General features: G+C 42.5%; 3 protein-coding genes across 4 annotated transcripts; 2 read left to right on the top strand and 1 right to left on the bottom strand.

The window, feature by feature from the left end:
* The first annotated feature begins 1815 nt into the window (after positions 1-1815).
* fsd1 (fibronectin type III and SPRY domain containing 1) lies at positions 1816-9472 on the top strand. The gene is made up of 13 exons (XM_084548398.1): positions 1816-2361; positions 3127-3222; positions 4090-4221; positions 4807-4908; positions 5163-5185; positions 5660-5781; positions 7416-7625; positions 7716-7814; positions 7970-8117; positions 8210-8292; positions 8638-8889; positions 9051-9139; positions 9231-9472. The coding sequence occupies exons 1-13, from the start codon at positions 2008-2010 to the stop codon at positions 9339-9341; spliced, it is 1821 nt and encodes a 606-aa protein (XP_084404524.1). The 5' UTR covers positions 1816-2007; the 3' UTR covers positions 9342-9472.
* A 49-nt stretch (positions 9473-9521) lies between these two features.
* On the bottom strand, positions 9522-17031 carry LOC311490738 (signal-transducing adaptor protein 1-like). Of its 2 annotated transcripts, none has more exons than XM_084548396.1 (13): positions 16871-17031; positions 15545-15616; positions 15330-15449; positions 15181-15237; positions 14904-15091; positions 14566-14697; positions 14154-14223; positions 13383-13485; positions 13170-13277; positions 12216-12326; positions 12017-12067; positions 11798-11926; positions 9522-11688 (listed from the first exon to the last, which is right to left on the bottom strand). In XM_084548396.1, the coding sequence occupies exons 1-13, from the start codon at positions 16955-16957 to the stop codon at positions 11624-11626; spliced, it is 1293 nt and encodes a 430-aa protein (XP_084404522.1). In that variant the 5' UTR covers positions 16958-17031; the 3' UTR covers positions 9522-11623. The 2 variants fall into 2 exon arrangements, with proteins under 2 accessions (XP_084404522.1, XP_084404523.1); XM_084548397.1 differs by lacking the exon at positions 16871-17031 and adding an exon at positions 15907-16055.
* Positions 17032-19386: 2355 nt separating this feature from the next.
* Positions 19387-23648, top strand: LOC311490656 (ras-related protein Rab-11B-like). Its single transcript, XM_084548267.1, has 5 exons — positions 19387-19545; positions 20870-21065; positions 21326-21519; positions 21766-21846; positions 22920-23648. The coding sequence occupies exons 1-5, from the start codon at positions 19506-19508 to the stop codon at positions 23063-23065; spliced, it is 657 nt and encodes a 218-aa protein (XP_084404393.1). The 5' UTR covers positions 19387-19505; the 3' UTR covers positions 23066-23648.
* The last annotated feature ends 306 nt before the right edge of the window (positions 23649-23954 follow it).

The raw sequence follows: 23954 nt of genomic DNA, 5'->3' as shown, positions 1-23954 counted from the left end.
GGTACCCTTTGACCGAACACTCGCACATGTGTATGTAATCCAAAGACATCAAAGCTGCCTGCTGTAAGACCTTAGCTAAAAATGTACATCCTGAGTGCACACTGGCTGCAGACAGCGGACGCCTCATCGAGATAAATGTGCCTGTGCTGACATGCTGAGTGCAGTCAAATAAAAACGGGACATGCAAGGATGATGCGAGGGGTTTGTGAAACCCTTGTGGGTTTTGGTGCAGGGGTGCTAAAACGCACTTCACATTGTCCCCACAATGCCTTTCTAGATCAGGAACACTCTGCTTCCTGTGTTAAGACACAACTAAGTATATGATGATGAGCCACAGTTGACAAGAAAACTGCAGGAAAGACAACAGACATGACAAAAGCTGAGATTCAGAAAAGCAACAATAATCTTTGTGACATTTTACAGAAATTTGGTTAAAGTCTGAAAGCCATGTTGCACTGATTAGCTCTAGCACCTAATATGGAGCTGTCTTTAATTCACTTTAGGTCAAAGGATTTCGCACAATAACAGGTGTCTTCATACTGTCAGAGTGAACAGTGAAGAAAAAAAGGCCACAAGAAGAAACATCTGAAGCTTGCAGGGGGCGTACAGCTTCTGTAACCTCAACCTTATGATCTCTTTTTTCACATAGACTGAAAGTAGGTCCCGTCTGTAAATTAGGCAGAGTAATAATCTCAAAATCGTGTTCTGCAGCACAGTATAGTTTGAAGTGATTGAAGTGGTGATTGAAATATAACGCCTTTTCTCTGTTATCTGCACATCTGTTGACATGTTAAACTGGATCACATCTCAAACTCCTCGTTGTCTGTTCAGATGTTTGGGAAACTGCTCGGCGACTGTTTTTTGATTATCATCTAATGTACAGTAAATACTTTGTAGTTACCCTACTAGATTCCTGGATTCAAAAAGGGGAACTATTGTTTTTTACAACCTGGACCTTATTTCTGGCATAAAATACGGTTGTTTACTCACCCATATAACTTTGGTGTAATTTTTATTCCTTCGGGAGATATTTAGATCAGTGTATATCCATGTATGACTGGGGCACCGAAACGCAGCCTCTAAATAACGCATTATCCATTATCATCATCCGGGGTTATATTTAGAGGCTGTGTTTCGGTCATATACACTGAATACAAATTACACAAAAGTTATATGAGTGAGTAAACGACCGTATTTTATGCCAGATATAAGGTTCAGGTTGTAAAAAACAGTAGTTCAACTTTAAGAGGTTAATGATTTAGTCACATTATGTATGAAAATGATCATGTCAACACAGCAGGTTCTGTCTTTTCAGAAAATGTCAAGTTGAATGTTAACTATTTGTATTTTTACTTACTACCAATGCTGGAAGAAGTGCTCAGACCATATACTTAATTAGAAACTGACATGCTACGTTGTAAAGACAGCCTGTCACTGGTAAAATCAAGATCCCTGTGTAAATGAGAGACATATTTATATGACAATATACTGACACATCATCTCTAAGCAGAATTAAAGTAGAGCTATTTTCTTGTCGGGTGGTTTCCAGACTAGTGGTCAGGCCCCTCCAAAGCATCACAAGGTACATTTGTGGGGCCATCAGGTGATTTAAAAAATCAAGTTCTGCTTTTGATGTTTATTTATATATTTATGAGCTAAAAAAAAATGGGAATATGCTTTTCTTTTAGATTTCATTAATAAATAAATAAATAAATAAATAAAAACAGCTGGGAAATGTGTCTTTCTTGAAGCAGGTAATGGCTCAAAAGGACCTGAAATGCCAGAAGGTACCCTAGTAACAGCCCCAAAATATTGACAAATGTAAGTTTAACCTTCAGTACAGATGGTGAATATGGGTGAACATTTATTGGTTTTGTAATTATTCATTAATTCATTTTCAATGTTATTTACCTCTCCTGTCAGTGGTTTCAATGTTGTGGCAGATCGGTGTGTATATATTATTCTATCGAATACTTTTCACGCCATAAGCAAAGATGCTTCTTAGTAATGGGGCATTTTTCTTTTTTGAGCAAAACAGTAAAAAAAAACACATTAATATGTAAATATATAAATAGTAGTAGAACGTTTTTTCCTTCGACTGTCACTGAACGCAGCACCACTCGCTCGCAGGGCAGGGACATCACTACCCAGAATCCTCCGCTGCCGCATGCGCTCTACGCACTACGGCCCAAAGGCGTTGGTGGTTGGTGTCCGTCCGAAGATGCGTTGCTCTCCGGCAGCATCAGTACCAGCTCCGCCGTGCTAATAGACCAAAAACCGGGGGACGGAGCAGACATACCGGCGGTGTTTGAGGCTCAAGCGGCGCCCGTGTGCGTTGGCGGCAGGATGGGAGACCAGAAGGTGAGCCCGGGCCGGAGGAACAGGTGTCTCTGATGGGGGGGGAAGCCGTTTCAGGGCGTAGTGTACAAAGGAAGGTGGGGGAGACGCGGAGGCATCAGGGAGTTTGTGGATGCGGCACGGACTCGTGTTACACAGCAGTGGTGTTTCTTTTAATCGGTGTCTGTCCGGTTGAATGTGAGTCCTATCAAGCACTTTGTTCTCCGTGTATCGGTGTAACAGTCACGGGCTGGGGAGGGGGCCTTGGCGCAGCTCCTCTCGCATCAACAAACATTACACAGTGCTTGAGTATGAATGGGATTGTTCACTGTGGCTTCGACATCAGAGGAGTGCAGACATATCAGAGGTGCGATCCGGTTTATAGTCGATCTAGAGAGTGTAGTGCTTTGATGTCGGCTGTTCAATGATTTGCACAGCCGCATTATTAAATTATAAATGCGCATCCTTCCGCCCGTGAAGTGTCCTCCTCCCTGTCCACTGGAGCTACATCTGTCTCTCTGATCCCATCTCAAGAAGAACAAGTCTTTCACCGTCCTGAAAGGGAGCCTAAAGCTTCATGTGTCCTCTTCAGCTGATTAGCACAAGCACAGAGGAGGAGGAGGAGGAGGAGGAGGCACTTCAACGATGTGTTTGATTATGAGAGGATCCTGCCGCCCCTCCATGCAGGATATTACATTATTGCACGCTCTGCTATTTTTAGTCTTCTGGGAGACTTAACAAAGCAGTGGGTTTGCTGAAATTCTGTTTTATTTATTTTTTTTTCTGCAGGAATCTCTGCGTAAGATCACCCACACGCTGGCCATGAAGAACGAGGAGATCTCCAACTTCATCTGCACCCTGAAACAAAACCTGGACAACTTGGAGGTAGCTACAGAAAACACACACAGCTCAACTTAAAGGTCCAACATTATTGCTGTTTTAAATTGGTTTATGTAAGTCTCTTGTGTTTTTGGAAAATTCAGCTCAAAATACCACACAAATGTTTTATCGTTGTCTGTGTAACCTTGGTTTTAGACCTGCTCCACATGGGACTATTTTAGTGTCTGTAGCTTTAAATGCAATGAGCTGCTAGCCACGCCCCTTTCTTGGAAGAGGGCCGGGCCTTTCCTGCAGGTAACCATGGCTACTCATTAAAAAAAGGGGCCGGAGAACCAATATGGCCGCACATGATTGAATTGACCGAACATGTGTCTCATGTTGCCTTCAAAGGGAACTGGTGAGTGTGTGTTTCCATTTGCTTTCAAATGGTAACACTGGCCATAAGTCGTGTTTCTAAGCAACTGTTGGCTAACAAGCTAACAACCAAGTAACTTAATGTAGGAAATGCAAAGGCAAAATGATGAGGCCATTAGGAAAATCAGTATTTTACTCATATTCACTATAAAATACAAAGTAGCTTCCATACGTCTAAACTGCAATTTACAATTCACTTCCATTTCTGAACACGTCCAACCTCGTGACTATAAATTTAAATTTCCAAGTTAAAAGTTTGTTAATACTACACAAGGGCATCGCTCATATGGACTTTTCACGTGAACGCGGTAAACACAACGCCATTTGAAGGAAGCATTATACCATATAGATCTGATTACCTTGCTCAGTCACGCTTTTTGTTGACCCCTGCACCCAAACTACAAAAGAGTATTCTGTGTAATATGTTCCCTTTAAAGCCAGGTTTCACATATAGTGTCGGTTTTCCCCCCGTTTACCTCGTTGTCGTTGTGACATCAGGCGAACTCCAGCCGAGTGCAGGAGGACCTGGAGTCCGAGTTCACTGCCCTGCACTCTGTCCTGGACGAGATGAAGGAAAACATGGTGACGCGCATCAAACAGGAGCGAGCCAGCCGCACGTATGAGCTGCAGGTAGCTGCTGCTGTTTCATTATTTCAGAGAGACCTCAACATATTGAACTGATTTTAAGTCAGTGTTATGTGCATGTGTGGGGAAAAAAATGTACTAGTGTATTGAGTGATGTCATCTCTGTTTTTGTACATTGAATCCTGATCTCTTGATGCGTTTAGGATCCTAGGTCACCACATATAGACCACGTACCCGTCTTGACCTTTTAGTGTCTGACATTCTAACAAAAAGCCAGGCCCAGTAGACTCAGTAAGAAAACTAATAAGAGGTCTTTGTGAAGATATTTTATGCAGCGTCAGTGTGTGTGCTCAAATTTAAAATTGCACATATAAATGCATTAAAGGCAGTTTATAGTTTACAGCAGTTGTTCCATCATGCCTGCAGTTAAAGAAGTTAATACATTTAATACATCTCAGGTCAATAACACTCTCAAGGTCACTGCAGCCTCAGGACTGAGCCATGACTCTCAAATGATGCAGCCAACTCCATAGCTTGTGCAGGGAGAACAACAGTCTCCTTGTACTGAAGACAAACGTGTAAGAGTTTGCAGATACACTGTGTTTGACTGTGAGCTGGTGTTTTTCTCAGAGTCAGCTGAGCGCTTGTTCCAAAGCCCTGGAGAGCTCAGAGGAGCTGCTGGAGATGGCCAACCAGACGCTCTGCTCCTCCGAGACGGACGGTTTCACTCAGGTAACGGTCAGAGCCTCACTCTGCTGTAATGCTGATCCCCTTACTCACTGAATTGTTAATGGTGAATATCAGTGTCCATATGTATATACGATTAAATCTGTCCTTCTTGTGGTGTCTTACTAGCAGTTATTTTAACACAACCACCAGCAACGTTTTTTGCGTCAAATGACAACATGACAAGCTGCAACTCAGTTTTCTCTTCGCTCCGTATCTCTTCTCTCCTTTTCCTTTCCCCCTGTGCTTCTCTTCTCCAGGCGGCCAAAGACATTAAGGATAGGTATAGTACTCAGTCATCCATTGCTTCCCTTTTGTCATAGCTTCCTGTACCCAGTGAGCCTTCTCCTTATGTAGCATGCATGCATTTGACCATGTAGCCACCGCACCCTTTTTTATAGACAACAAGCTTTATGGAAACTCTCTATCCGACGGCCTTTTGTCTCTGTGTTTCCCGCTGTCTTCTCGAGTCTGTACCATCCTGTATCAGCCCCTCCCTGGATGAATGCTGCTCACTCTCCCGCTCCTCTTTGTAAATGTGGTTCAGGGAGATGAGTTCAGTGGTAGTGACAGAAATCTAGTTAGTGTGCTTTTCTTAGCGAGCAGAGCTAGACTCACCCGTTTGTGTTTTTTTTTTTTGTTTTTTTTTTTACTTCCCTCCTCTGGTTCAGCTGAATAATAGACCTTGCCTGTTCCCACCCCATGTGTTTGTATGTTTCCTTTTTGTGTGTGTGTGTCTGTGTCTCTTTGTCTGCAGCGTGACAATGGCTCCAGCCTTTCGCCTCTCCCTGAAGGCTAAAGCCAGTGACAACATGAGTCACCTGATGGTGGATTTCAGCCAGGAGAGGGAGATGTTGCAGGGTCTCAAGTTTCTCCCAGGTCTGCTCCACTTTTATTACAAAGAAACAAAAGATAGACAGACTTGCTCATTTTTACACCTGTACTGCATTCATGCATGCAACTTAAATAAGTGTCATTTAAAACCTTAGCTTTATCCTGTCATTTTAATTTGGAATGGAGACTTAACCACTAATTATTATGTATTGGTCATGGTATGTCTGAAAAATGCCATGTCTGTAATTCGTGACACAACTCAGTTGGCTTCTAAAAAACTATTTGTCACTGGCTAATCTTGCATATTTGTCTAAAGTAATAACCCGCAGCTTCCATTGAAAGGGGCAGGACCTCACCTGTATTTCATGAATTCACACTCGTAGTCACATGTCTCTCCCACGGAGCGCAGATCTTTTGAAACATTTGTCACGTTTGCTTAAGTTTCCCACATAAATAAATGCGGTGGAAGTGTGCACCGTTGAAATTGGAGTGGCAACAATGCAGGATATCAAGAATGTCACACTAGTGATCTGCGTGTCTTCTTGGCCAGTGTCAGCTAGTTATTTTTGGCATAAAGGAAATTTTGTCTACCGCATACTCTTCACTAATGTCAGTCAGAATCAGTATGCTAACAGTCGACAGTATGTCTTCTCTAAAACAGGTTGGATTATGTTCACTTGTTTTGATCTTTTTTTTTTTTTTTTTTTTTTTTTTAAGCACTGTTACATATTGAAGTACGCAACCGTACATACTGTACAGTCTAAATGTTAATATCAGTTCCACCTGAAGTCTGCTGCTACAATTTTATTTCCTCACTGATACGTCAGTGACTTTGAAATAAAACACTATCTATGATTCATTTACCAGATGTTGGTTAGTATTGGCTTTGTAGATAAGTCAATAATATAGATATATAGTTATTAAGTTTTGTCTCTAACCATACCGTCTCTTCCAGTAAGTCTAATCAGATCAAAACAAGGTCTCTATGTCAGATAGGTTGCTTGTTGAACTTCCTGTGATACGTTCCACTTATCAACGATTGATATAACTATGAGTCTACATACGTGAAAGGGGTCACACGCGCTGCAGTGAAACCACAGCGGTATATCACTCCACAGCTGCGTGAGCTCTCTTAGTCTGTCTAAAGCTCTGGTGGGTCTTTATAGCCACCAGTACGTATTTAGTCTAAGTATTAACTCCACTGCACGCTGCCACAAATCAGATAATGGGCAAAGTTAGCACCAGGCGTGAGAACAGGAGAAGGTAGTTTAGCAGGTAAAGAGCCAGTTTCTCTATAGGCAGAAAATCGAAAAAGAGTGAATTCTTTTTATCAGACTCAAATACACCTCAAATAAATGCTCTGTGTCTCTGCTTGAACAAATAGATGGTTGTTTGACTAGTCAAGTTTATTTTAGACTGTGTGCCTGCCAACTTGTTTTGGGGTAATTCTGCCCCCTGGTGGCGTAAATCAATGAATGTAGCTTTAATGTCAAACTTATATCTAAATTATAAAAAAGAATATATAAACCTACTAGAAAAAATAATAATATTAAAAGGAGGTTTTGGTTTAGCTCTTGTTACTTTATTGAGTACCTGTTTCTTCACTAAAATAAAACTAAAAGCGCAGAGGAAGTTGGGTTTTGGATACTACTTGCTATCAAACTGCCTCTTCTCTTCAGTTCCTGCCACCCCAGAGATCCAGGTGTGCGAGTGCCAGGTGTGCGACAACACGGTGACCGTAGCTTGGACCTTGCCAGAGCCCGACAGCAAGATAGACCACTACATACTGGAACATCGGCGCACAAACCACGAGGGTCCGCCGCGCCTCAGAGAGGACTACCCCTGGATGGTAGTGGAGGGCATACGAGAGATGGAGTACACGATCACAGGTTGGAGGAGGGCCACGAGAAGGTTTTTTGCATTTGCGTTTAAACTCAGATTGATCAAAGTGGCTGAGCAGGAGCAATGTTTATTCTCAGGTTTACGCTTCGACACCCGGTACATGACGTTCAGAGTGAGAGCGTGTAACAAGGCCGTGGCTGGAGAGTTCTCTGAGCCGGTGACACTAGAAACCCACGGTGAGAACACTACGCACAAACCACATCTATAAAGCTGAAATTGTTGCCATGCAGTTATTTGTTTTTTTGTTGTTGGAAATGGGAATATTGGACTGTGCTATATGAATCGGTGTCCAGTGTGATAATTAAAACTCTCACTTCTTATCCATTTCCAGCCTTCAACTTCAAACTGGACTCTGCTTCGTCCCACCAGAACCTGAAGGTGGAGGACTTGAGTGTGGAGTGGGACAGCAGTGGAGGAAAGATCCAGGACATCCGCAAAGAGAAGAACCGAACCAACTCCCCGATGCACTCCCCTGCTAGGTCTGTCTGAGTCTGAACTCATGTGTCTATAAATCTAATTTTTTCGTAATAGATGTTTGACCTTCTGTACTACCTGTCCGTTCTGTAACCAGGGCAGCCCTGATGTCTCCTAAGAGAGCACCTACAGCCCGGCCTGGCAGAGACAGGTTTACAGCAGAGTCCTACACAGTGCTGGGTAAGAGTGCACACTGTTAACTCAGCCTGCAGCATTTTTGGCTGCTAGTTACCCAGTGTGCTGGTCTTCCACGTTGAATGAATGCAGCTGAATAAATGAGGAGAAATAGCTGCTTTCTATTTATGATTCATAATCCACATTTAGACCATTCAGCCAATGTGTGCATTAGACATTAGTTTGTTACATAAAAGCTGGTTTAGACGGCTCAGATTGCGTATTTGCACCCTCTAAATAAAGAATATTGATTGTTATTATTAATTTGCGCAGAACTAAAGTTTCAAGTCAGTTTGTCAAGAAATAGTGAACTGCAAGAAATGTCTCATCCTGGCTTATATTTCATGACAGCCGATACTATGATCGACGCTGGCCAGCAGTACTGGGAAGTGCGGTTCGACAAGGAGAGCAAGGCCTTCGCCGTGGGCGTCGCACTGCGGAGCCTCGGCCGATTCGACCAGCTGGGGAAAAGCAGCGCTTCGTGGTGCATCCATCTGAACAACTGGCTGCAGCAGAGCCTCACGGCCAAGCACAACAACAAGGCTCGGACGCTTGACTGTCCGATCCCAAACAGTATAGGAGTCTACGTCAACTATGAGGAAGGTGAGACGGAAACAGATTTGTCAGTTTACAGAAAACATTTGTTTGATGTTCAGAAACCTCTTTTCACATCACTCTGAGCATGTGTAATTGATATTTTCCATGTTTATGTGTATGAACATAGCATAAACTGATTTTAAGATGTTTTTTCCTCCTCTCTCCAGGTGTACTGTCTTTTTACAACGCTAAAACTAAGCAGCTGATGCACACCTTTAAAACAAAGTTCCAGCAGCCAGTTATCCCAGCTTTCATGGTGAGAAAAGCTCCTTTTCAAAGCCACTCTTCTTTGAAATGTTGTTCTTCTGCGGCCTTAAAATTGATTGATCATGTGCTGCCCCCTGCAGGTATGGAACGGAACCTTCTCGGTGGTGACGGGCCTGCAGGTTCCCAGCATGGTGCAAAGTGGCCAGAGGAAGAACAGCGGCACCAGCAGCTCCAACGCCAGCCTCACTTAGACGCGTCCACCCAGCCAGCCGGACAGCTCCGCCCGGCCTCAGTCGCCGCCGCAGGTCACCTCCTCCGCCCCGGACTGCGGCCGAAGCCATATCATCGAAGAGTTACATCGCTGGAGTGTCATGGTTTCGCCTGTTCCACATGCAGTGTCTTTTTTTTTGCATGACAACAAATATGGTTTCGGGAACAGAAATCTGCTCCCTCGGCGACGGACTCCTTCATGTGTGACTGTGGCTGTTGTGACTGCTTGGGACACACTAGGTGTAGTCTAACTAGTTTTCCTCTCGCTGCACATTCATTACTGTCCCACTGCTGCTAGAGCAATGATTTAGCGCTGGCCGCTGCCCTTCCTTCCTCTCCATCACCATCAGCTGTCATGCAGCCAGCTGCAGGTTCAGAGTCACGCTCTATCCTGCCTGCTCTCTCCCTGTGCCTTCCTCCTCATTTCCACACTGACAGGCCAAAATCTTTAACAACACACAAGTATTTAACCGTAAGACACCCTCTTCCTGTTTGAGTTTAAAACTGTGTGTCGGTATGGTTGTAACGTGGCTGGTGGCTGTCACCTGCTGAATTTACCTGTACACATCAACAACATGTAAAACCCAATCAAGAAGCTGCTCGTAGACAATGCTACTGACTAGTGTCCAGTTCATCACTGAATCAGGACTTCTTTAACTCCACTAAAGGATCATAAGAAATGAACAACACATATTAACGTAATTTGTTGCCAAGGCATGCAGACTTAACTGTTTACTGCATTTAACTGTATTGTAGTCGAGACCCGCTGGTTCCGTGCAAGAAACTGGGTCTTTTAGCTTCCTGCTGAGGATTTTAGTTTTAAGTTAGATTCAGTGCTCACTGTTGTAGAGACCGATAGACTCTACACAGAAACTTAGAGGGAGTTGACCCTTATTTAAACTGCTTATCATGTGTTCAGACACGGCTTCAGGAATTTGGAAATGCTTGTACTGTATACTCTTGTCACCCGACTGCACACTAATGCTTGTTTGTGTCTGTATCTAAAACCACCTTTTTATTTGCTTCAGAGAGACCCCTGTTACAACTAGCGGGCTGTGTGTAGTCCGAATATAACAAATAGCTAGCCAGTAGCTCCAGCTAACAAACTGTATCGCGAGAGTCAGCCAGGTTCGGGGTCGGCCTGGATGAGAAGCAAAAAGCGAAGGAACGCTGGAAACTTATTTCATAATGTCCTCACTCGTGCACCGCCTGACCTCTGAGTTGCGTCCATGTCGTATGTTGCACATGGTGAACAGTCGTGCGTTGCCATGTTTCTCCGTCCGTATGCCTCTCTCGAATAACCGTAGCCTGCAATGCTTTAAAGAAGCGTCCAGCTGAGAATTACGTTCACTTTATTTGCTGACAGAACGTCACAGTTTATTGTAAATAGTTTAATTTTTCCACTATGATGTATCAGTGAGTAAGGTAATAAAGGAGTGAGAGCACTTTGTTCTGGGTTTGTCTTGTGTCGAACAGGAATGAAACAAAGTGAGATAAAGGTCATGTGTTAAAACAAAGAAAAGCCACTTCATGAAACTGGTTCTAAATGCTGCATGGCACATACCACATGTTGCTCGTTCACATACATCTGATTCGATGTGACAGAAGCAAGAGTTTTACTAAATCTATTGACAGTATTTTCACATATAGTAGGTAAAAATTAACTAAAGTCCAACTGTAATTTCAGTTTTCCTTCATTTAGAGTCCACGTTACTATTCAGAGGCATAACACATTGTGTACTAAATACATATGAACATCGCACACCTGTAAGGCAGAACAAATACAGCTGTTTCAGCTATGTGTTTAAAAAAATATATAAAATTATTCAGCTGATTACACAAAACAGAGAAAAAAACACTGATACTGAAGATTTGACACAGTCCGATAACGATTACCACTCTCAATGGTAAATGTGCAAAATGTACAAGAGAAATAGGTGAAGGTAATGTGACACGTACAGCCTTCTTTACACTCGATTCATTTGCTGATGGGCGTCTAAGAAGGGCGAATCAATGCAGCGTTAATCTTCGGAGAGGTTTACTGCTGACAGCTGACTGACGAGGAGGAGGAGGAGAGGAGCCAAGAGGCCACGGAGGAGGAGGAATACGTCCGTGTGGAAACAGCTCGTCTCCACTCCCATGTGTTGGTTCATCTTGCGGGGGCAGGCTGAGTGGAGAGTGGTGGCTCCGGTGCTGAGTCAGCTGCTGTGGCAGATTTTCCCAGATGGTGGTGATGGCTTTAAGATGTGCGCACCAGGAGAGGTCACTCTTGAAACTTCACGTTTCGTTCCAGCTTCTGTTTCAGCTCTGAGAGCGCTGCTGCAGGCACTAGAGTAAATCAGGCAGCAAGCTTTAATATCATGGCAAGAATGTCATCTAAAAACGCATCTTGACAAATGAACATCTGGAGGTGATGAAGTCCTACACGAGAACTTACTCTGTTTTTGAGAGTCTGGATTAACTCTAGCGCATTGGATTACACCAGAGGTGGAGGAGGGCGTCGGTGTAGCAGGGAGAACTTTATCACGAGCAGCATTCGGAGGCACCAGCGCTTTCTTCTTTAATTCTAAAGAGCACAAGAAAACATATATTTCAGCCACGGTGCTGGTAAAGGGTGGAGTTCTATGAGATGCCAAGATAAGACGGAGGGACTCACGTGGCTGTGGAGCATCTGAAGAATCTTCGGTCTCTTTTTCATTCTCTTCATCTGTATGAACACAGACACTAGTTACAGAAAGCAGCGGGAAAAAAATGAAGTCACACCTGTTTATGTGTACACAGCAGCAGCTATGATTGAGTGATGGACTGATCGAGTGATTGATTGATGGAACAGGTGGCAGGGGAGATATACTCACCTATGTTCAGATACAAGCTATCATCGACCGGCTCTGGCTCTGGCTTTGGCTTTGGCTTCGGCTTCGGCTTTGGCTTTGGCTTTGGCCCAAGAGGTGTCATACCTGCAGCCGCTGAGGATGAAAACATGTAATTATAATTATTACAGGGCTGAGAGGGGCAAACACTGAAACAAGCAACAACCATCATCAAAACAACATAGCTAACCCTTCAAATCCAGAAGTGACAGATGCATGCAGGTGAAGATAAATGGCAATGGCACCAAGGGTAACTGGTTTAGTTACCCTTGGTTAAGCTTTATTTTTGGGTGACGGAGAATCTTCACACATTAAATGGACCGTAGTGACATTTTGTATAGACAGACATTCATGCAGCAGAGGACTACGCAACTCGGGACTATTTATAGAAAACATTCCCCACATTTTATCCCATATTTCGCAATGATAAACAGCATTCACCTGAGCTATACTTAGAGGCGAGGATGACGCTGAGAGCTCATTAGCATTGTAGGCATGTCGACATGAGCATCCAGTTTCAAAGTCTGAGGCTAAACAAAACCCGTGGAAAGTTCGCTTGACAAAGGCTCCTAAACAAGCACCTCATGAGTGATGGGCTGGGTGTGGACTGAACACACACTGCAGTCGTCGCAAAAAGAAAAAACCCCTGTGACATCGCAGTCGGCTGAAAATTTGATTTGTTTGATAATATTTCAAAGGCAATGATTGCGAGTTGAGCTGAGTTAAACAATAACACGTACTTGAGGAAGTAAGCGTAGTCACTTTATGGCATGATGATGAATTGGTTTCGTCGAGACAATTGTAGTTCAAAGTGATTTTTTTTTTTATATTGGTGTGACTTTAATTAGGTTAACCACATGATCGCAGAGGAGGAATTTCAGCAAACACCTGTATAGTTTTTTAACTGGATGTGTGTGTCAGCAATAAAGGACACAGTACCTGGTCTTGGAAGTAAGTCTGGCTGGGGGATGTTTGGTGGGGGGCGGTTTGGCGAGGCCGGCTGAACAATGCACCTCTCTCCATTTTCATTATCAGAACAAATAAAAGCTGTGAGAAGGACCAGAGCTCACATTAGTCACGTCTACCTTTGTTGCATAACAGTATAACACAAGAACATGTAGAGTGAATGAAAGCGTGAGGTTTTGTACGTACAGATGCTCTTCTCATACTCTTCCTCGATCACGAGGGGGATCATAACTCCATCGGTTTTTTCTACGAAATAGGCGACCACATCGTGCAGCGTGCGACAGGGGACCTGCGCAGAGAACGGCTACATTTCAACTACTTCACGCAAACAAGGAACAAAACAGGGCGTGTTTTGACATTTATAACGGTGCAAAGGTAAAACTCAGCCACTATATAACCATAGCTATTAAAGTTCACTGTGTCAGGACTTATTTACTGGCACCTCAGCTTTTATAGAAAATAGCCTTCCCCTTCTATGAGAGATCATAGTTTATCTGGACTTTATTCTTTATTCTTTCCAGTAAAGCCATAAAACACTTAAGCCATAAAAAGCAATAAAAAAGGCAATGTCCACTTACACTCCCGTCTACTTGCTCAACTATAACAAAGTCCACTTAAATTACAGATAAGTTTTTCTTTACACTGCAGGATTTTTTTCTTTCTTTTTTTTCTGTGGCACGCACAGTTCATACACAGGTCCATATGTGTTTTGACACTGGCACCTTATTTTGTTATTTTATCTGTTTAGCAAAAAGTATAAAAGTAGATAGAATACATCTATACTGAGAAGAATACAACAAAATAGGTGACCGTAATTCCTGCGCCTTTCCTCACATTAAAGCTGGGTCGGCACTTTACAGCCATATTCATTGTGTGACATTTCAGAGTCCAAACATGTAGGGACCTAAGCAACTAAACGAAGCAAGCCTTGAGGGAGGTTTGAGATTTAATACTCACAGGACTGTCCACATCGATGATGAAGCCCCCTTCGGGCACGCGAGCCACGCGGTAGTGTCTGACAACTGGGCTGAAAGAGAGACAAGTACACAACGTAACTAAATATAATTTGTCAATGATGGTGGATGAGAAATTCCGGGAGTAATGAGCAAAAACAAAGAATGCGAGGACAGTGGTAATCACACTAAATAACTCATGAATGAGAAGAGAAGGGACCATTTAGAGGGGATTAGCATTCACCAGACATGAAGCACATGCTGGTCGTTGCCTTGTTCATTCATCACTTCCAGTGATCCATGTATTCTTTTCTAATGAGCAGCTACTACTTTATCATCTTTGTTTAAAGATGATGCTATACATCACAACACTTTTTGACCAGTAAGCATGTATGAGTGTGTGACGGACTGCGTACCCATTGAGATCCTGTCTGGTGGTGACAGCGAAGGAGTTTCCGTTACTCCCGGGCCTCAGCAGCAGGTTTCCTCTCTTTTCTTCCCTCTCGAGCAGCAGCGTTGCCTCCAGACGGGACAGATCGTGGTAACAACTGTCAAGGAAACAACATCATCAGCTGAGTTTTGTATGTTATTAAAAATGCATCAGGGTTCATAGGCAGATTCAGAGTGTGCCAGGTGTCCACTGAATTGTATTTTCTAGTGCAGTATTTCTTAGTGAATTCATTGAGGTATAAAGAGGATCTTTTATAAGACAAAAGAAAAAAGTTCTGATTCCAAGAGTGTCATTAATACTGACGCTGGCATGTCTCCTCGGAGGCAGACGTAGTTCTTGCTGTCGGTGGCGGCAGGTGGAGAGATGTAGTTCTTGTTGTTTGTGGCGGCAGGTGGAGAGATGTTTTTTAATCTTATTATTTCTTTTTCTACTGCCTCAGTCAAAATGATGATCTGACCCGGCATCAGCTTGAGGGAAGGGGGTACACGCAGCTGCAGAGAGACACGGTGTCTGTGTGAATGAGGGCTACAACTGATGTTAACTTCAAGTTAATGTGAGATAAATGATAGACGCCACGTACCTCCGCCACAGACCGGATGACGCCCTTCCACAGCTCATGCGTCTCAGTATTTGGGACCTGCAGAGAGAACAGGAAATATATGAAAAAAAAAAATAGGAATTTCTCTGGATAGGGAAGAGGAGGTGTATAGGTTTGATGTATTTCCTCACAGTGAACTTAATATTTCTATCCTTCATCTGGAGGTTGAACCCAGGAGCATCTGAGCTCCGGTCCTGGCCGCTGTCGTCTGTTATCGAGACGAATCCACTGAGCTCCAGTGTCTCTACGTACTGATAAAACACAGACACAGAGGTTTATCAAGAGACAGTCTGACAAGAAAAAACAGCATCCAAACCTGTGGATTGTATTGACCCATGTAACTTACATCAGTGTCTTTCTTATCATTGAAGAAAAAAAGCGTGTTTCCACACAGGCAGGTCCACAGTTTCCGAGGTGTCTGCTCGAACACACAGAAAGAGGTACTGACTTAGAGATAGCACAAAGACAACCGTAAAAATACAGACATGGACATCTTTCTATTCTAAACCCAAAAGAGACAGAAAAAGAAGTAAACAAGTGCATGACGCACAACAAGGAAATTTAAAGGGAATTCTTCTGTCAACATTCTTGATGAGTCAAGTGATACTGAAACAACAGAAACTATGTGTGATATTAATGAAGCGCTTTGATCGGAGATCAACCTGAAGGGAATATGTGTCAGATTGCAGGGACTTTTTATTGACTCACCAGTCTCTAATCCCCATTGTTTGTTTCCCGGCAAAACTGCATCCGACTACACGTGCCACACGTAGAAAGTGGACTCAAAACAAGTCGTAGGACATAAAAATTCTCTACAGTTAACCAACAAAGTTAGCCTGTTCGATTACGTGTGCCTATATGTAAGCCTGCACAGCCAGGAACAGTGACGGAAGGACAGCAGGATTTGGAAATCCTGCCATGCCAGTTTTTACTCTTCTGTCTGTTCTTGGCTTGCTCTAAACTTTATGGCGCTAAGAGCAGAGAAGCCGTCCGACCAGTCGAACAGAGGAGCTGCACAAAAACTCAAGCCTTCGTAAATGCAATGAGTGAGTATGTGATGACAGGCTGCACTGCCAACAGAGAACATCATGTTTCCTGATGTTTACACTGTGACTGCATTTCAGATGTCTTAAGAAGCATTAAGCACGTTACTACACTGCAGGTTTATTATAACAGGCGGCTGGTAGTGCAGAATTAAGCAGAAAATATAATGAATTAGATAAAAAAATAAAAAAATAAACATGTTAACAGGTGCCTTAAAAAGATCTCTGACATCTTTTGCATATTGGTGAGATGCCACCAATATGCTGCATGTCTCCCTATCAGAACTGTTAGTGGACACCTTAATTATTAGGAAAATAATAATTGCTGAAAAACTATTATCTGTTATTTTGACAAAATTTCAAGCAAAATGCTCAATATATTCCAGTTACAGCTTCACATTTGACAAAATCTGGTGATTTTATTAAATTAAATTAAACTGAAGTGGCTCAGTGGATGTAAGTTATAGGCATATTTTATGTATAAAATTAAAGTTTTTTCCCCTCATGCACACACATAAATGTCCTACATCCTCCACATACACAATCATTTATCCTATGTGAATCTGTAGATTTTTTGTTTCAATGCAATTTAATGTAAAACCAACAAACAAAAATAAATAGTGCCTTACCTCATCTTTGATCGAGCTCTTCTCCAGGTATCCTTCATAATAACAGTTTGGCAGCTGGTTCCTCTGTCGCCGGGCTCGCTTCTCCATCACAGTGTTGATGCTTCCAGTGACTCAGGGCCTACATGAGTGTATGGGCAGGATTTTTTTTGCGTCTGTGCTACAGCTTACCGAGTAACAATCTGAAGAAGGAACTTGTCTGTGACGACCCCTCTCACGGAGGCAGCTGATTGGTCAATGCAAAAAGTGGGCGGGTGTTTAAAAGCAAAATAATAATAAAAAAAAAAAAAAAGACTTCTGACGTAGACACGTTTTTCTCAAGGATGGAAACTACCTGGCTAAACACAAGGCCCACTAAAACTAATGTCAGCATGTAATATTAGATGTTCACTAGTGATATAATATAATATAATATAAAGACCTTCTGTGTAAAGGAGGCCAGGAACAAACTTGAACAAATGTTCAAAAGGGCGTAGTAGATGTCTCATGATTCTCAACATGGCAGCTGAGCAGTGAAATTAAGTTTGCTGAATGTTATTACTATCACTGTAGCCTAATACGGCTATGCAGTCTCTCAATATGAGTAAAAAAACAGATTAACAGCAGACAACAGAGTAAAAATATCAAGTCAAACCAGAGATAGACAGATAGATAGATAGACAACTTTACTGATCCCTTTGGGAGGTTCGCGCAGGGAAGTTGGAGGCAGTGTTTTCATTACATTGTGTTGTGGTCTAATCTCTAAGTGCTGCACTTAAATTGTCTCCCAGATAAGTTGGTATAGATGTTGAACCAGTGAGTCTGAGATATTTGTGAGGGCTATTTTATTAGGTGATAGTTGTCAGTACCTTCATTTTATAGGGGGAAAACCACAGGTCTTTCCGTACAGCTGGAGTCAGAGATGACTGCTCCCTCTGCAGGCTGTAAGAAGGAATGTAATGTCTTTAATAAACATAATCTCTAGTTTACACTTAGCTACAACTAATGTAGCCTGTTGTGTATGGGCTGTAATGATGATGCTAAATCCTATTTCATTATAGTGCGAGGTGTTTTTTTCCCACTCTAGTTACATAGATTAAGGGAAAAAGATTACATGTTTTCCAGCAGTATAATTTTGGGTTGATCAAGCATCTCCCTGTGTATATCAGATGGCTTTGGAGAGGCCATGAGAGAACCGTAGGTCTGTTCATTGTTTTTTTCAGGTTCTCTATCAGTAATCTGACGACGTGAGAAAAATTCCAAAGCACCACTATAAGGTTAGGTTTGATGCAACTTGATAAAAAGTGGAACAAGTTGCTAAATTTAGTTACACTGAATCTTAGCAATCAGCGAACTGTAGGGGGCAGTCAGTCTGATTGGCCAACATAACATACGCAATTCAATTCATGCAATTCATAATGTGCAATAACAGAAACCATGTACAATCACTACAATCATTCATTCATTCATTCATCTTCTGAACCCGAATATTCCTGTTAAGGGTCGCGGGGGTCTGCTGGAGCCTATCCCAGCTGTCCACTACAATCATAATACAATATAATATTGTATACTATATATATATATATATAATCTTTATTTGTGTGTGTTGGGTACTTGGGGTATTCTTGTTTATATTTTTGTATATTTTGTACATGTATGTCCAACAGCACTGTGTGTGATGGAGATGTCAATTTCCCTGAGGGGAACCTTCCAAAAGGATTAATAAAGTCTAAAATCTATCTATCTATCTATCTATCTATCTATCTATCTATCTATCTATCTATCTATCTATCTGTCGTAACTTCATTAAGGTTATGGCATCGTGCACTTGTTTCAGATAACTGTGAGAGATATTGATTCAACCGTGTTTTCATTTTGGAGGCTGTGGTTTGTAGTAGCCTGCTAATGAATTATATTGTGTTGTACTAACACACATTCATTAAGCAATTTCCCCAGTGTCTGCAATTTCCCCATTGTGGGACAAATACAGGTTTTCTTATTCTTATTATTCTTATTTTGACAGCCCAGTTTTAGTTGGTGGTGTAGGCTAAATAACAGAAACACTTTAGCCTTTTAATTCAGTCCAGTTTAACAACACCACAAACTACATCCTCCAAAATGACCATACGAGATGAATTAACACCTTTTGGACACTATTTTAACATAAACTGAACATTTTAACAGCCATGAAGTTAAGTTATAGTGCATAGCTGTTATGTTATATTAGAATACATTCGTTCACAGCAGTCTACATGATGAATTGACAAGTAAGTGTATGTAAGATAATATCCTGAAGAAAAACTAAAATACTTTACATTCATAGCAGCTAAACTTTAATTTCTAAATTTACGTTTTTATTTAAGGTTTTATAGATGTGACAGCGCCAGTAACTTAGTTCTATAACTTTATGGACACGCATACAGGATAATGATTGTGTATTTACGACACCGTTAGAGCATCTGACTGCACCTGAGGCTGACTGCGTACCGGTGGCACGTCACATGACCGCGCCGCGTTCACGGTCTCTCGGGCTCTCCTCACTTCCTACGCAATGTAATGTGCGCATTGTCTGCTGTCATCTTGGCGCACCAGCCTGGTTAGGGCAGGGAGACCTCTTCTGTCATCACTGCGATCTCTCAGAGGTGATTGTATCGTAACAATGGGGAACAGAGACGACGAGTACGATTTTTTGTTCAAAGGTAAGCGGAGCGTACTGCGCACGCAGATAACCGTTGGTTTGGCGTTACTAGGCAAAGAAAGCGGCTAAGGTTAGCATGCTAGCTGTGGCAACGTACGGTCTGATATCAGCTGGTGGTGGCAGCTAACTCTAGCTAGCCGGACGGTTTTTTTTTTTTTTTTTTTTTTTTGGTTTCAGCCAAGTTTTATTGGTAGTGACTTTTTACAGTCATTTTGTCTGACTAATATTACATTTGCCGTTACTTTATGTACGGCAGCGCTTTATTTGTGTCAAGGTCTGCTGCTGTTTGTTCCGTTACATGGGGTTTTTACAGAAAGTAGGGCGTACGGTGATTTGGTCCTGCAAGCTAGTAGCTAGCCAGACGGATGCAGCGATTGGTTTTGCGAGTAATTAAATTCTGTTATCGCAGAGGAAAAGTTGTCTTTATTTTTTTAACCACGCACAGCTTAGATATGTGCATCAACAGTGGCCCTGATTTATATTTAATGTAAAACTTGCCAGCACACTGCGGTTTTAACCTGTCGCCTGAGGAGGAAAACTCCAAGAGAGACAATAATGAAGAGGAAACTCTGGTGTGTGTGTGTTTTTTATTTTTATTTTACCTCAGATACCTGCTCAAGCTATTTAAATGTACTCTTTTATAGCTCAAGGCACCTTTCCCTAACAATTATAGATCTGACTCATGAGTCACTGATCACATGATTTTCTTTTTTACACCTAGAAGTTCAGTTTCCTGCCAACATGTTGCTGTTGCTGCCAGTCTTGTTGTCGTTTCTTATGTTGAAGCACTCCAACAACATAACATGCCATGAATAGGTTTTGCTATCAGATGTTTTGCTGTCTCAAAAGATCAGGTCATCCTTTTGTGCCATGAACCATCTAACAGATCAATCTCTGTGATGGGGCGTTTGGTTGTTTGTGTCTAAGTGATCCTCTTGTCGTCACAGATAACTGTAAGAGAAACACACTTATCTGGTAGACATCTAGTGATGTGCGGCGGAGAGGTGAGCTCAGGTGTTGTGTGTGTCCGCTTAAAGCTGATTGGAGGATATTGATGACTCGTGACAGGAACAGAGGCCACGAGAAACTGTTGAGTCAGAGATCCCGGAGAGTCCTGCATCGGCAGCTTCTTCCTGTCCTACTCCCAGCAGGGCAGAGTCTGATACAGGATTTCTTTGTACTGATAAGAAGCAGCAAGTCGGCACTTTCACTGGAAAAGGCCATGACTACTGTGCGCTGAATTTAAAGTTTAAAATCATCTAGTTGATTATTTCAGTTACTTTAAGCTTGAATTATCACTGCTTTCCTCTTCTTTTTTCCCCCAGTCGTACTAATCGGAGACTCTGGAGTGGGGAAGAGTAACCTGCTGTCCCGCTTCACGAGAAATGAATTCAACCTGGAGAGCAAGAGCACCATCGGGGTGGAGTTTGCCACCCGCAGCATCCAGGTGGACGGCAAGACGATAAAGGCTCAGATCTGGGACACGGCCGGACAGGAGCGCTACAGAGCAATCACCTCAGCGTGAGTTTGGGTTGTCGTATTGTGGCCGTTGTTGCTAGAGTTACTGGCCATTAATGAGTTATTAGAGTCACATTAATTGGAGAAGACAAACAGATTCCTCCAATCGCAGATAAGTATAGTCATTACAGACACTGATCATCTGAGTTTCAGGAGGACACCACAACATTTACGGATATGTTCAGTGTCCCTCCTCACTTCCAGATACCTTCCAAAGTACTTTGTGTAATGTCTATATCTCTTGCTGCCTTTTTTTCCTTCAGGTATTATCGAGGTGCCGTCGGGGCTCTGCTAGTTTACGACATCGCCAAACACCTGACATACGAGAACGTGGAGCGCTGGCTGAAGGAGCTGAGGGACCACGCCGACAACAACATCGTCATCATGCTGGTCGGGAACAAGAGCGACCTCCGCCACCTCAGGGCCGTGCCCACCGACGAGGCTCGAGCATTTGCAGGTAAACCACACTAAGCGATAAGCCAGAACAACGGGCTGAAACAAGGGTAACTGGACTACTTTCTTGAAGGCATTTTGTCTTCACATTCACACCTCGATACTGGAGTCACTGGTCATTAATGAAGGAAAACAGACTCTTACATTAGTATCTAGTCATTGCCCGTGACCCAGATGACTGAGGACCTTCACAGTCGGTCTGTGTAATACATAATGTTTAAAATGTTTCTTACTTCTGTTCCTACATCAGAAAAGAACACTCTCTCATTTATTGAGACATCAGCGCTGGACTCCACAAATGTAGAAGAAGCCTTCAAGAACATTTTATCAGGTAAGTAGAGGAAGACTCAGTGTAACGTGTCATGTACACCCAGACTACCCCTGTAGACCTTTTAGGCCTGTTCACACCGATCATAAGTGGGCAGCTCAAAGTGCAGTAGTGAAAACACACCTGGACGCATTGAGGACACATTGAGGTCCAATCACATTGAGACATTTCAAACTTTTGTCCTTGTGGACGTGTCCAGGGCCAACCTGAAAAAGGAGTTTTACCTCATTCACTTTCCACTACAATTAACATCCATAACAAATTTAAATTAAAAACCTCAATTAAGGCATAGGAGACACCAGTAATAAATGTTATCTCATAAGACAAAGAGTCTCTTCTCTAAGTTTATTTAAGACCTGCAGCTTCATACTGCAGCAGGATCCATACAGTGTTTAAAAAGGAGGGAGCTCTGACACAGGAAGTCAGTGCCATTGTGTCACAGACTATTTGTACATTAACTTTATTATTGTGCAGGTTAGGTTGTGCAGACTTAGACTTAGATAAACTTTCCACAAGGGAAATTGCTTAGTTGCACATAAAAGACCTCGTTAGAGCTGTCCATTCATGATTAGATCACCCAAGACTCATGTTAATGCCAAGTGTGAACCGAGCCACAGATTAGATCATCATGTTATTTATGTTCAGGTAAACCCTACACTGACTGAAGCAAAGTATAAAACGCCTTAAGTTGCTAAGGAACATGACTGTGCAAGAGGTTTTCACGAATTTGTCTTTTTGAACCTTCAATGAAACCATCTACTCTTTAATAACAAATATTCCTATGTTTTATACGCCTGTGTCAGTCTAGTCTGGTACTGGTGTAGTTTTCCTCTTCATCTGAATTTCAGCGTACGCTCATTCGTGTACTTTTTAATCATCAGAGGCTTTGGTTTGTCAGCTAAAGTTTAAAGAGGTCTCAGCGACATTTAGCCTTCCTTCCTTTCACTGAGATAATTCACTGCTTGGACTTATCTGACCCTGAGTAGCACGTCTTTCTAAAACACCATGACGTTTCTACGCCTTGTAGGTAGCTGAGTGTTTAAAACTTATCAAGTGTTTGTTTTTCCCCTCCGCAGAAATCTACCGCATTGTGTCACAGAAGCAGATAGCGGACAGATCTGCGCACGATGAGTCTCCAGGCAACAATGTAGTAGACATAAGCGTCCCGCCGACCACTGACGGCCAGAGGGGCAACAAACTGCAGTGCTGCCAGAGCCCGTGACGCTCGACACCATGACACTCATCCCCTCCGCCTCGACATCACATCACCTGTGCACTTTTTCCTCCCCGCAGCTCCGCTCACAGCCAACTCCCTCATCACCTTAATCCTGTGTTGTTGTTTTTTTCTACTTTCCATCCTGTTTTATATATTACTCTTGACGTCACTCGTGCTCTTCTCTTCTGCCATGAAAGCAACATTTCAGAAGCCTTTATGTCACTTGGTCAGTGGAGTCAGTGTGGAGGTTCCTGCGATGCGGGACCGAGGTAGTCGTCGCTGTCTTAATGAAGCCTGGGAAGTAGTTTGAACTCGACTGAAACGCCGTCACTTCCAGGGATGTTGTGAAATGCATTTCAATGGTTACCACTAGATGGTGCTGTGTAAATAAACTACAGGCAGTTAACCAACTCCAAACCTGGTGAAGCAGTATTAAGCGTTTGACAGTGTGGGTCTTACTTCCCTCTTACACCGGTTATCATGCCAAAAATATCCTCATTATGTATTTATTGAAGAATATTTGGCTGAAGTTGTCATTGTTTTACTTTCAGGTTAAAAACTGTATAAATTTACAATAAAATTCTTGACTAAAGAAGATTGAGTCGATATATTCTCACTGACTTTTGTTTGCTGAGGTTAATGGTAAGTGTTGTAATTTGAGGGCACTCCAGTACCTCTGTTTTATGATTCTTCATCTCTACATGACATATCAGAGGAGAATATTCTTTTTACTCAGCAGCTGTATTTTTAAATGTGATGGCAATTTATGAACATGATGCAGTTATCAGTGTAGGTGAACATTAACTCCACATTATTCAAATGATTCGTGGCAGTATAACAAGAATTAGTATAAATGTGTTACAGACCCGGGATGAGGCTCATTTGATTAAGGAGT

The sequence above is a fragment of the Chelon labrosus genome, assembly GCF_963514085.1.
Source record: "Chelon labrosus genome assembly, chromosome: 7".
Lineage (NCBI taxonomy): Eukaryota > Metazoa > Chordata > Actinopteri > Mugiliformes > Mugilidae > Chelon > Chelon labrosus.
This window is presented reverse-complemented; position numbering and strand designations above follow the sequence as displayed.

Bases quoted from the DNA above. Each gene is read 5' to 3' on its own strand.
- fsd1 (XM_084548398.1), top strand. From the start codon at position 2,008: ATGGGGCATTTTTCTTTTTTGAGCAAAACAGTAAAAAAAAACACATTA. The intron at 3,223-4,089 runs GTAGCTACAGAA...TTGTGACATCAG, and splicing joins AAAACCTGGACAACTTGGAG to GCGAACTCCAGCCGAGTGCA. The intron at 5,782-7,415 runs GTCTGCTCCACT...TCTTCTCTTCAG, and splicing joins GGGTCTCAAGTTTCTCCCAG to TTCCTGCCACCCCAGAGATC.
- LOC311490738 (XM_084548396.1), bottom strand. From the start codon at position 16,957: ATGGAGAAGCGAGCCCGGCGACAGAGGAACCAGCTGCCAAACTGTTAT. The intron at 14,224-14,565 runs GTACGCAGTCCG...TCTCTCTTTCAG, and splicing joins ACCAGACAGGATCTCAATGG to CCCAGTTGTCAGACACTACC. The intron at 13,278-13,382 runs GTACGTACAAAA...TCCTTCTCACAG, and splicing joins AGAGTATGAGAAGAGCATCT to CTTTTATTTGTTCTGATAAT.
- LOC311490656 (XM_084548267.1), top strand. From the start codon at position 19,506: ATGGGGAACAGAGACGACGAGTACGATTTTTTGTTCAAAG. The intron at 21,520-21,765 runs GTAAACCACACT...TTCCTACATCAG, and splicing joins CGAGGCTCGAGCATTTGCAG to AAAAGAACACTCTCTCATTT. The intron at 21,847-22,919 runs GTAAGTAGAGGA...TCCCCTCCGCAG, and splicing joins CTTCAAGAACATTTTATCAG to AAATCTACCGCATTGTGTCA.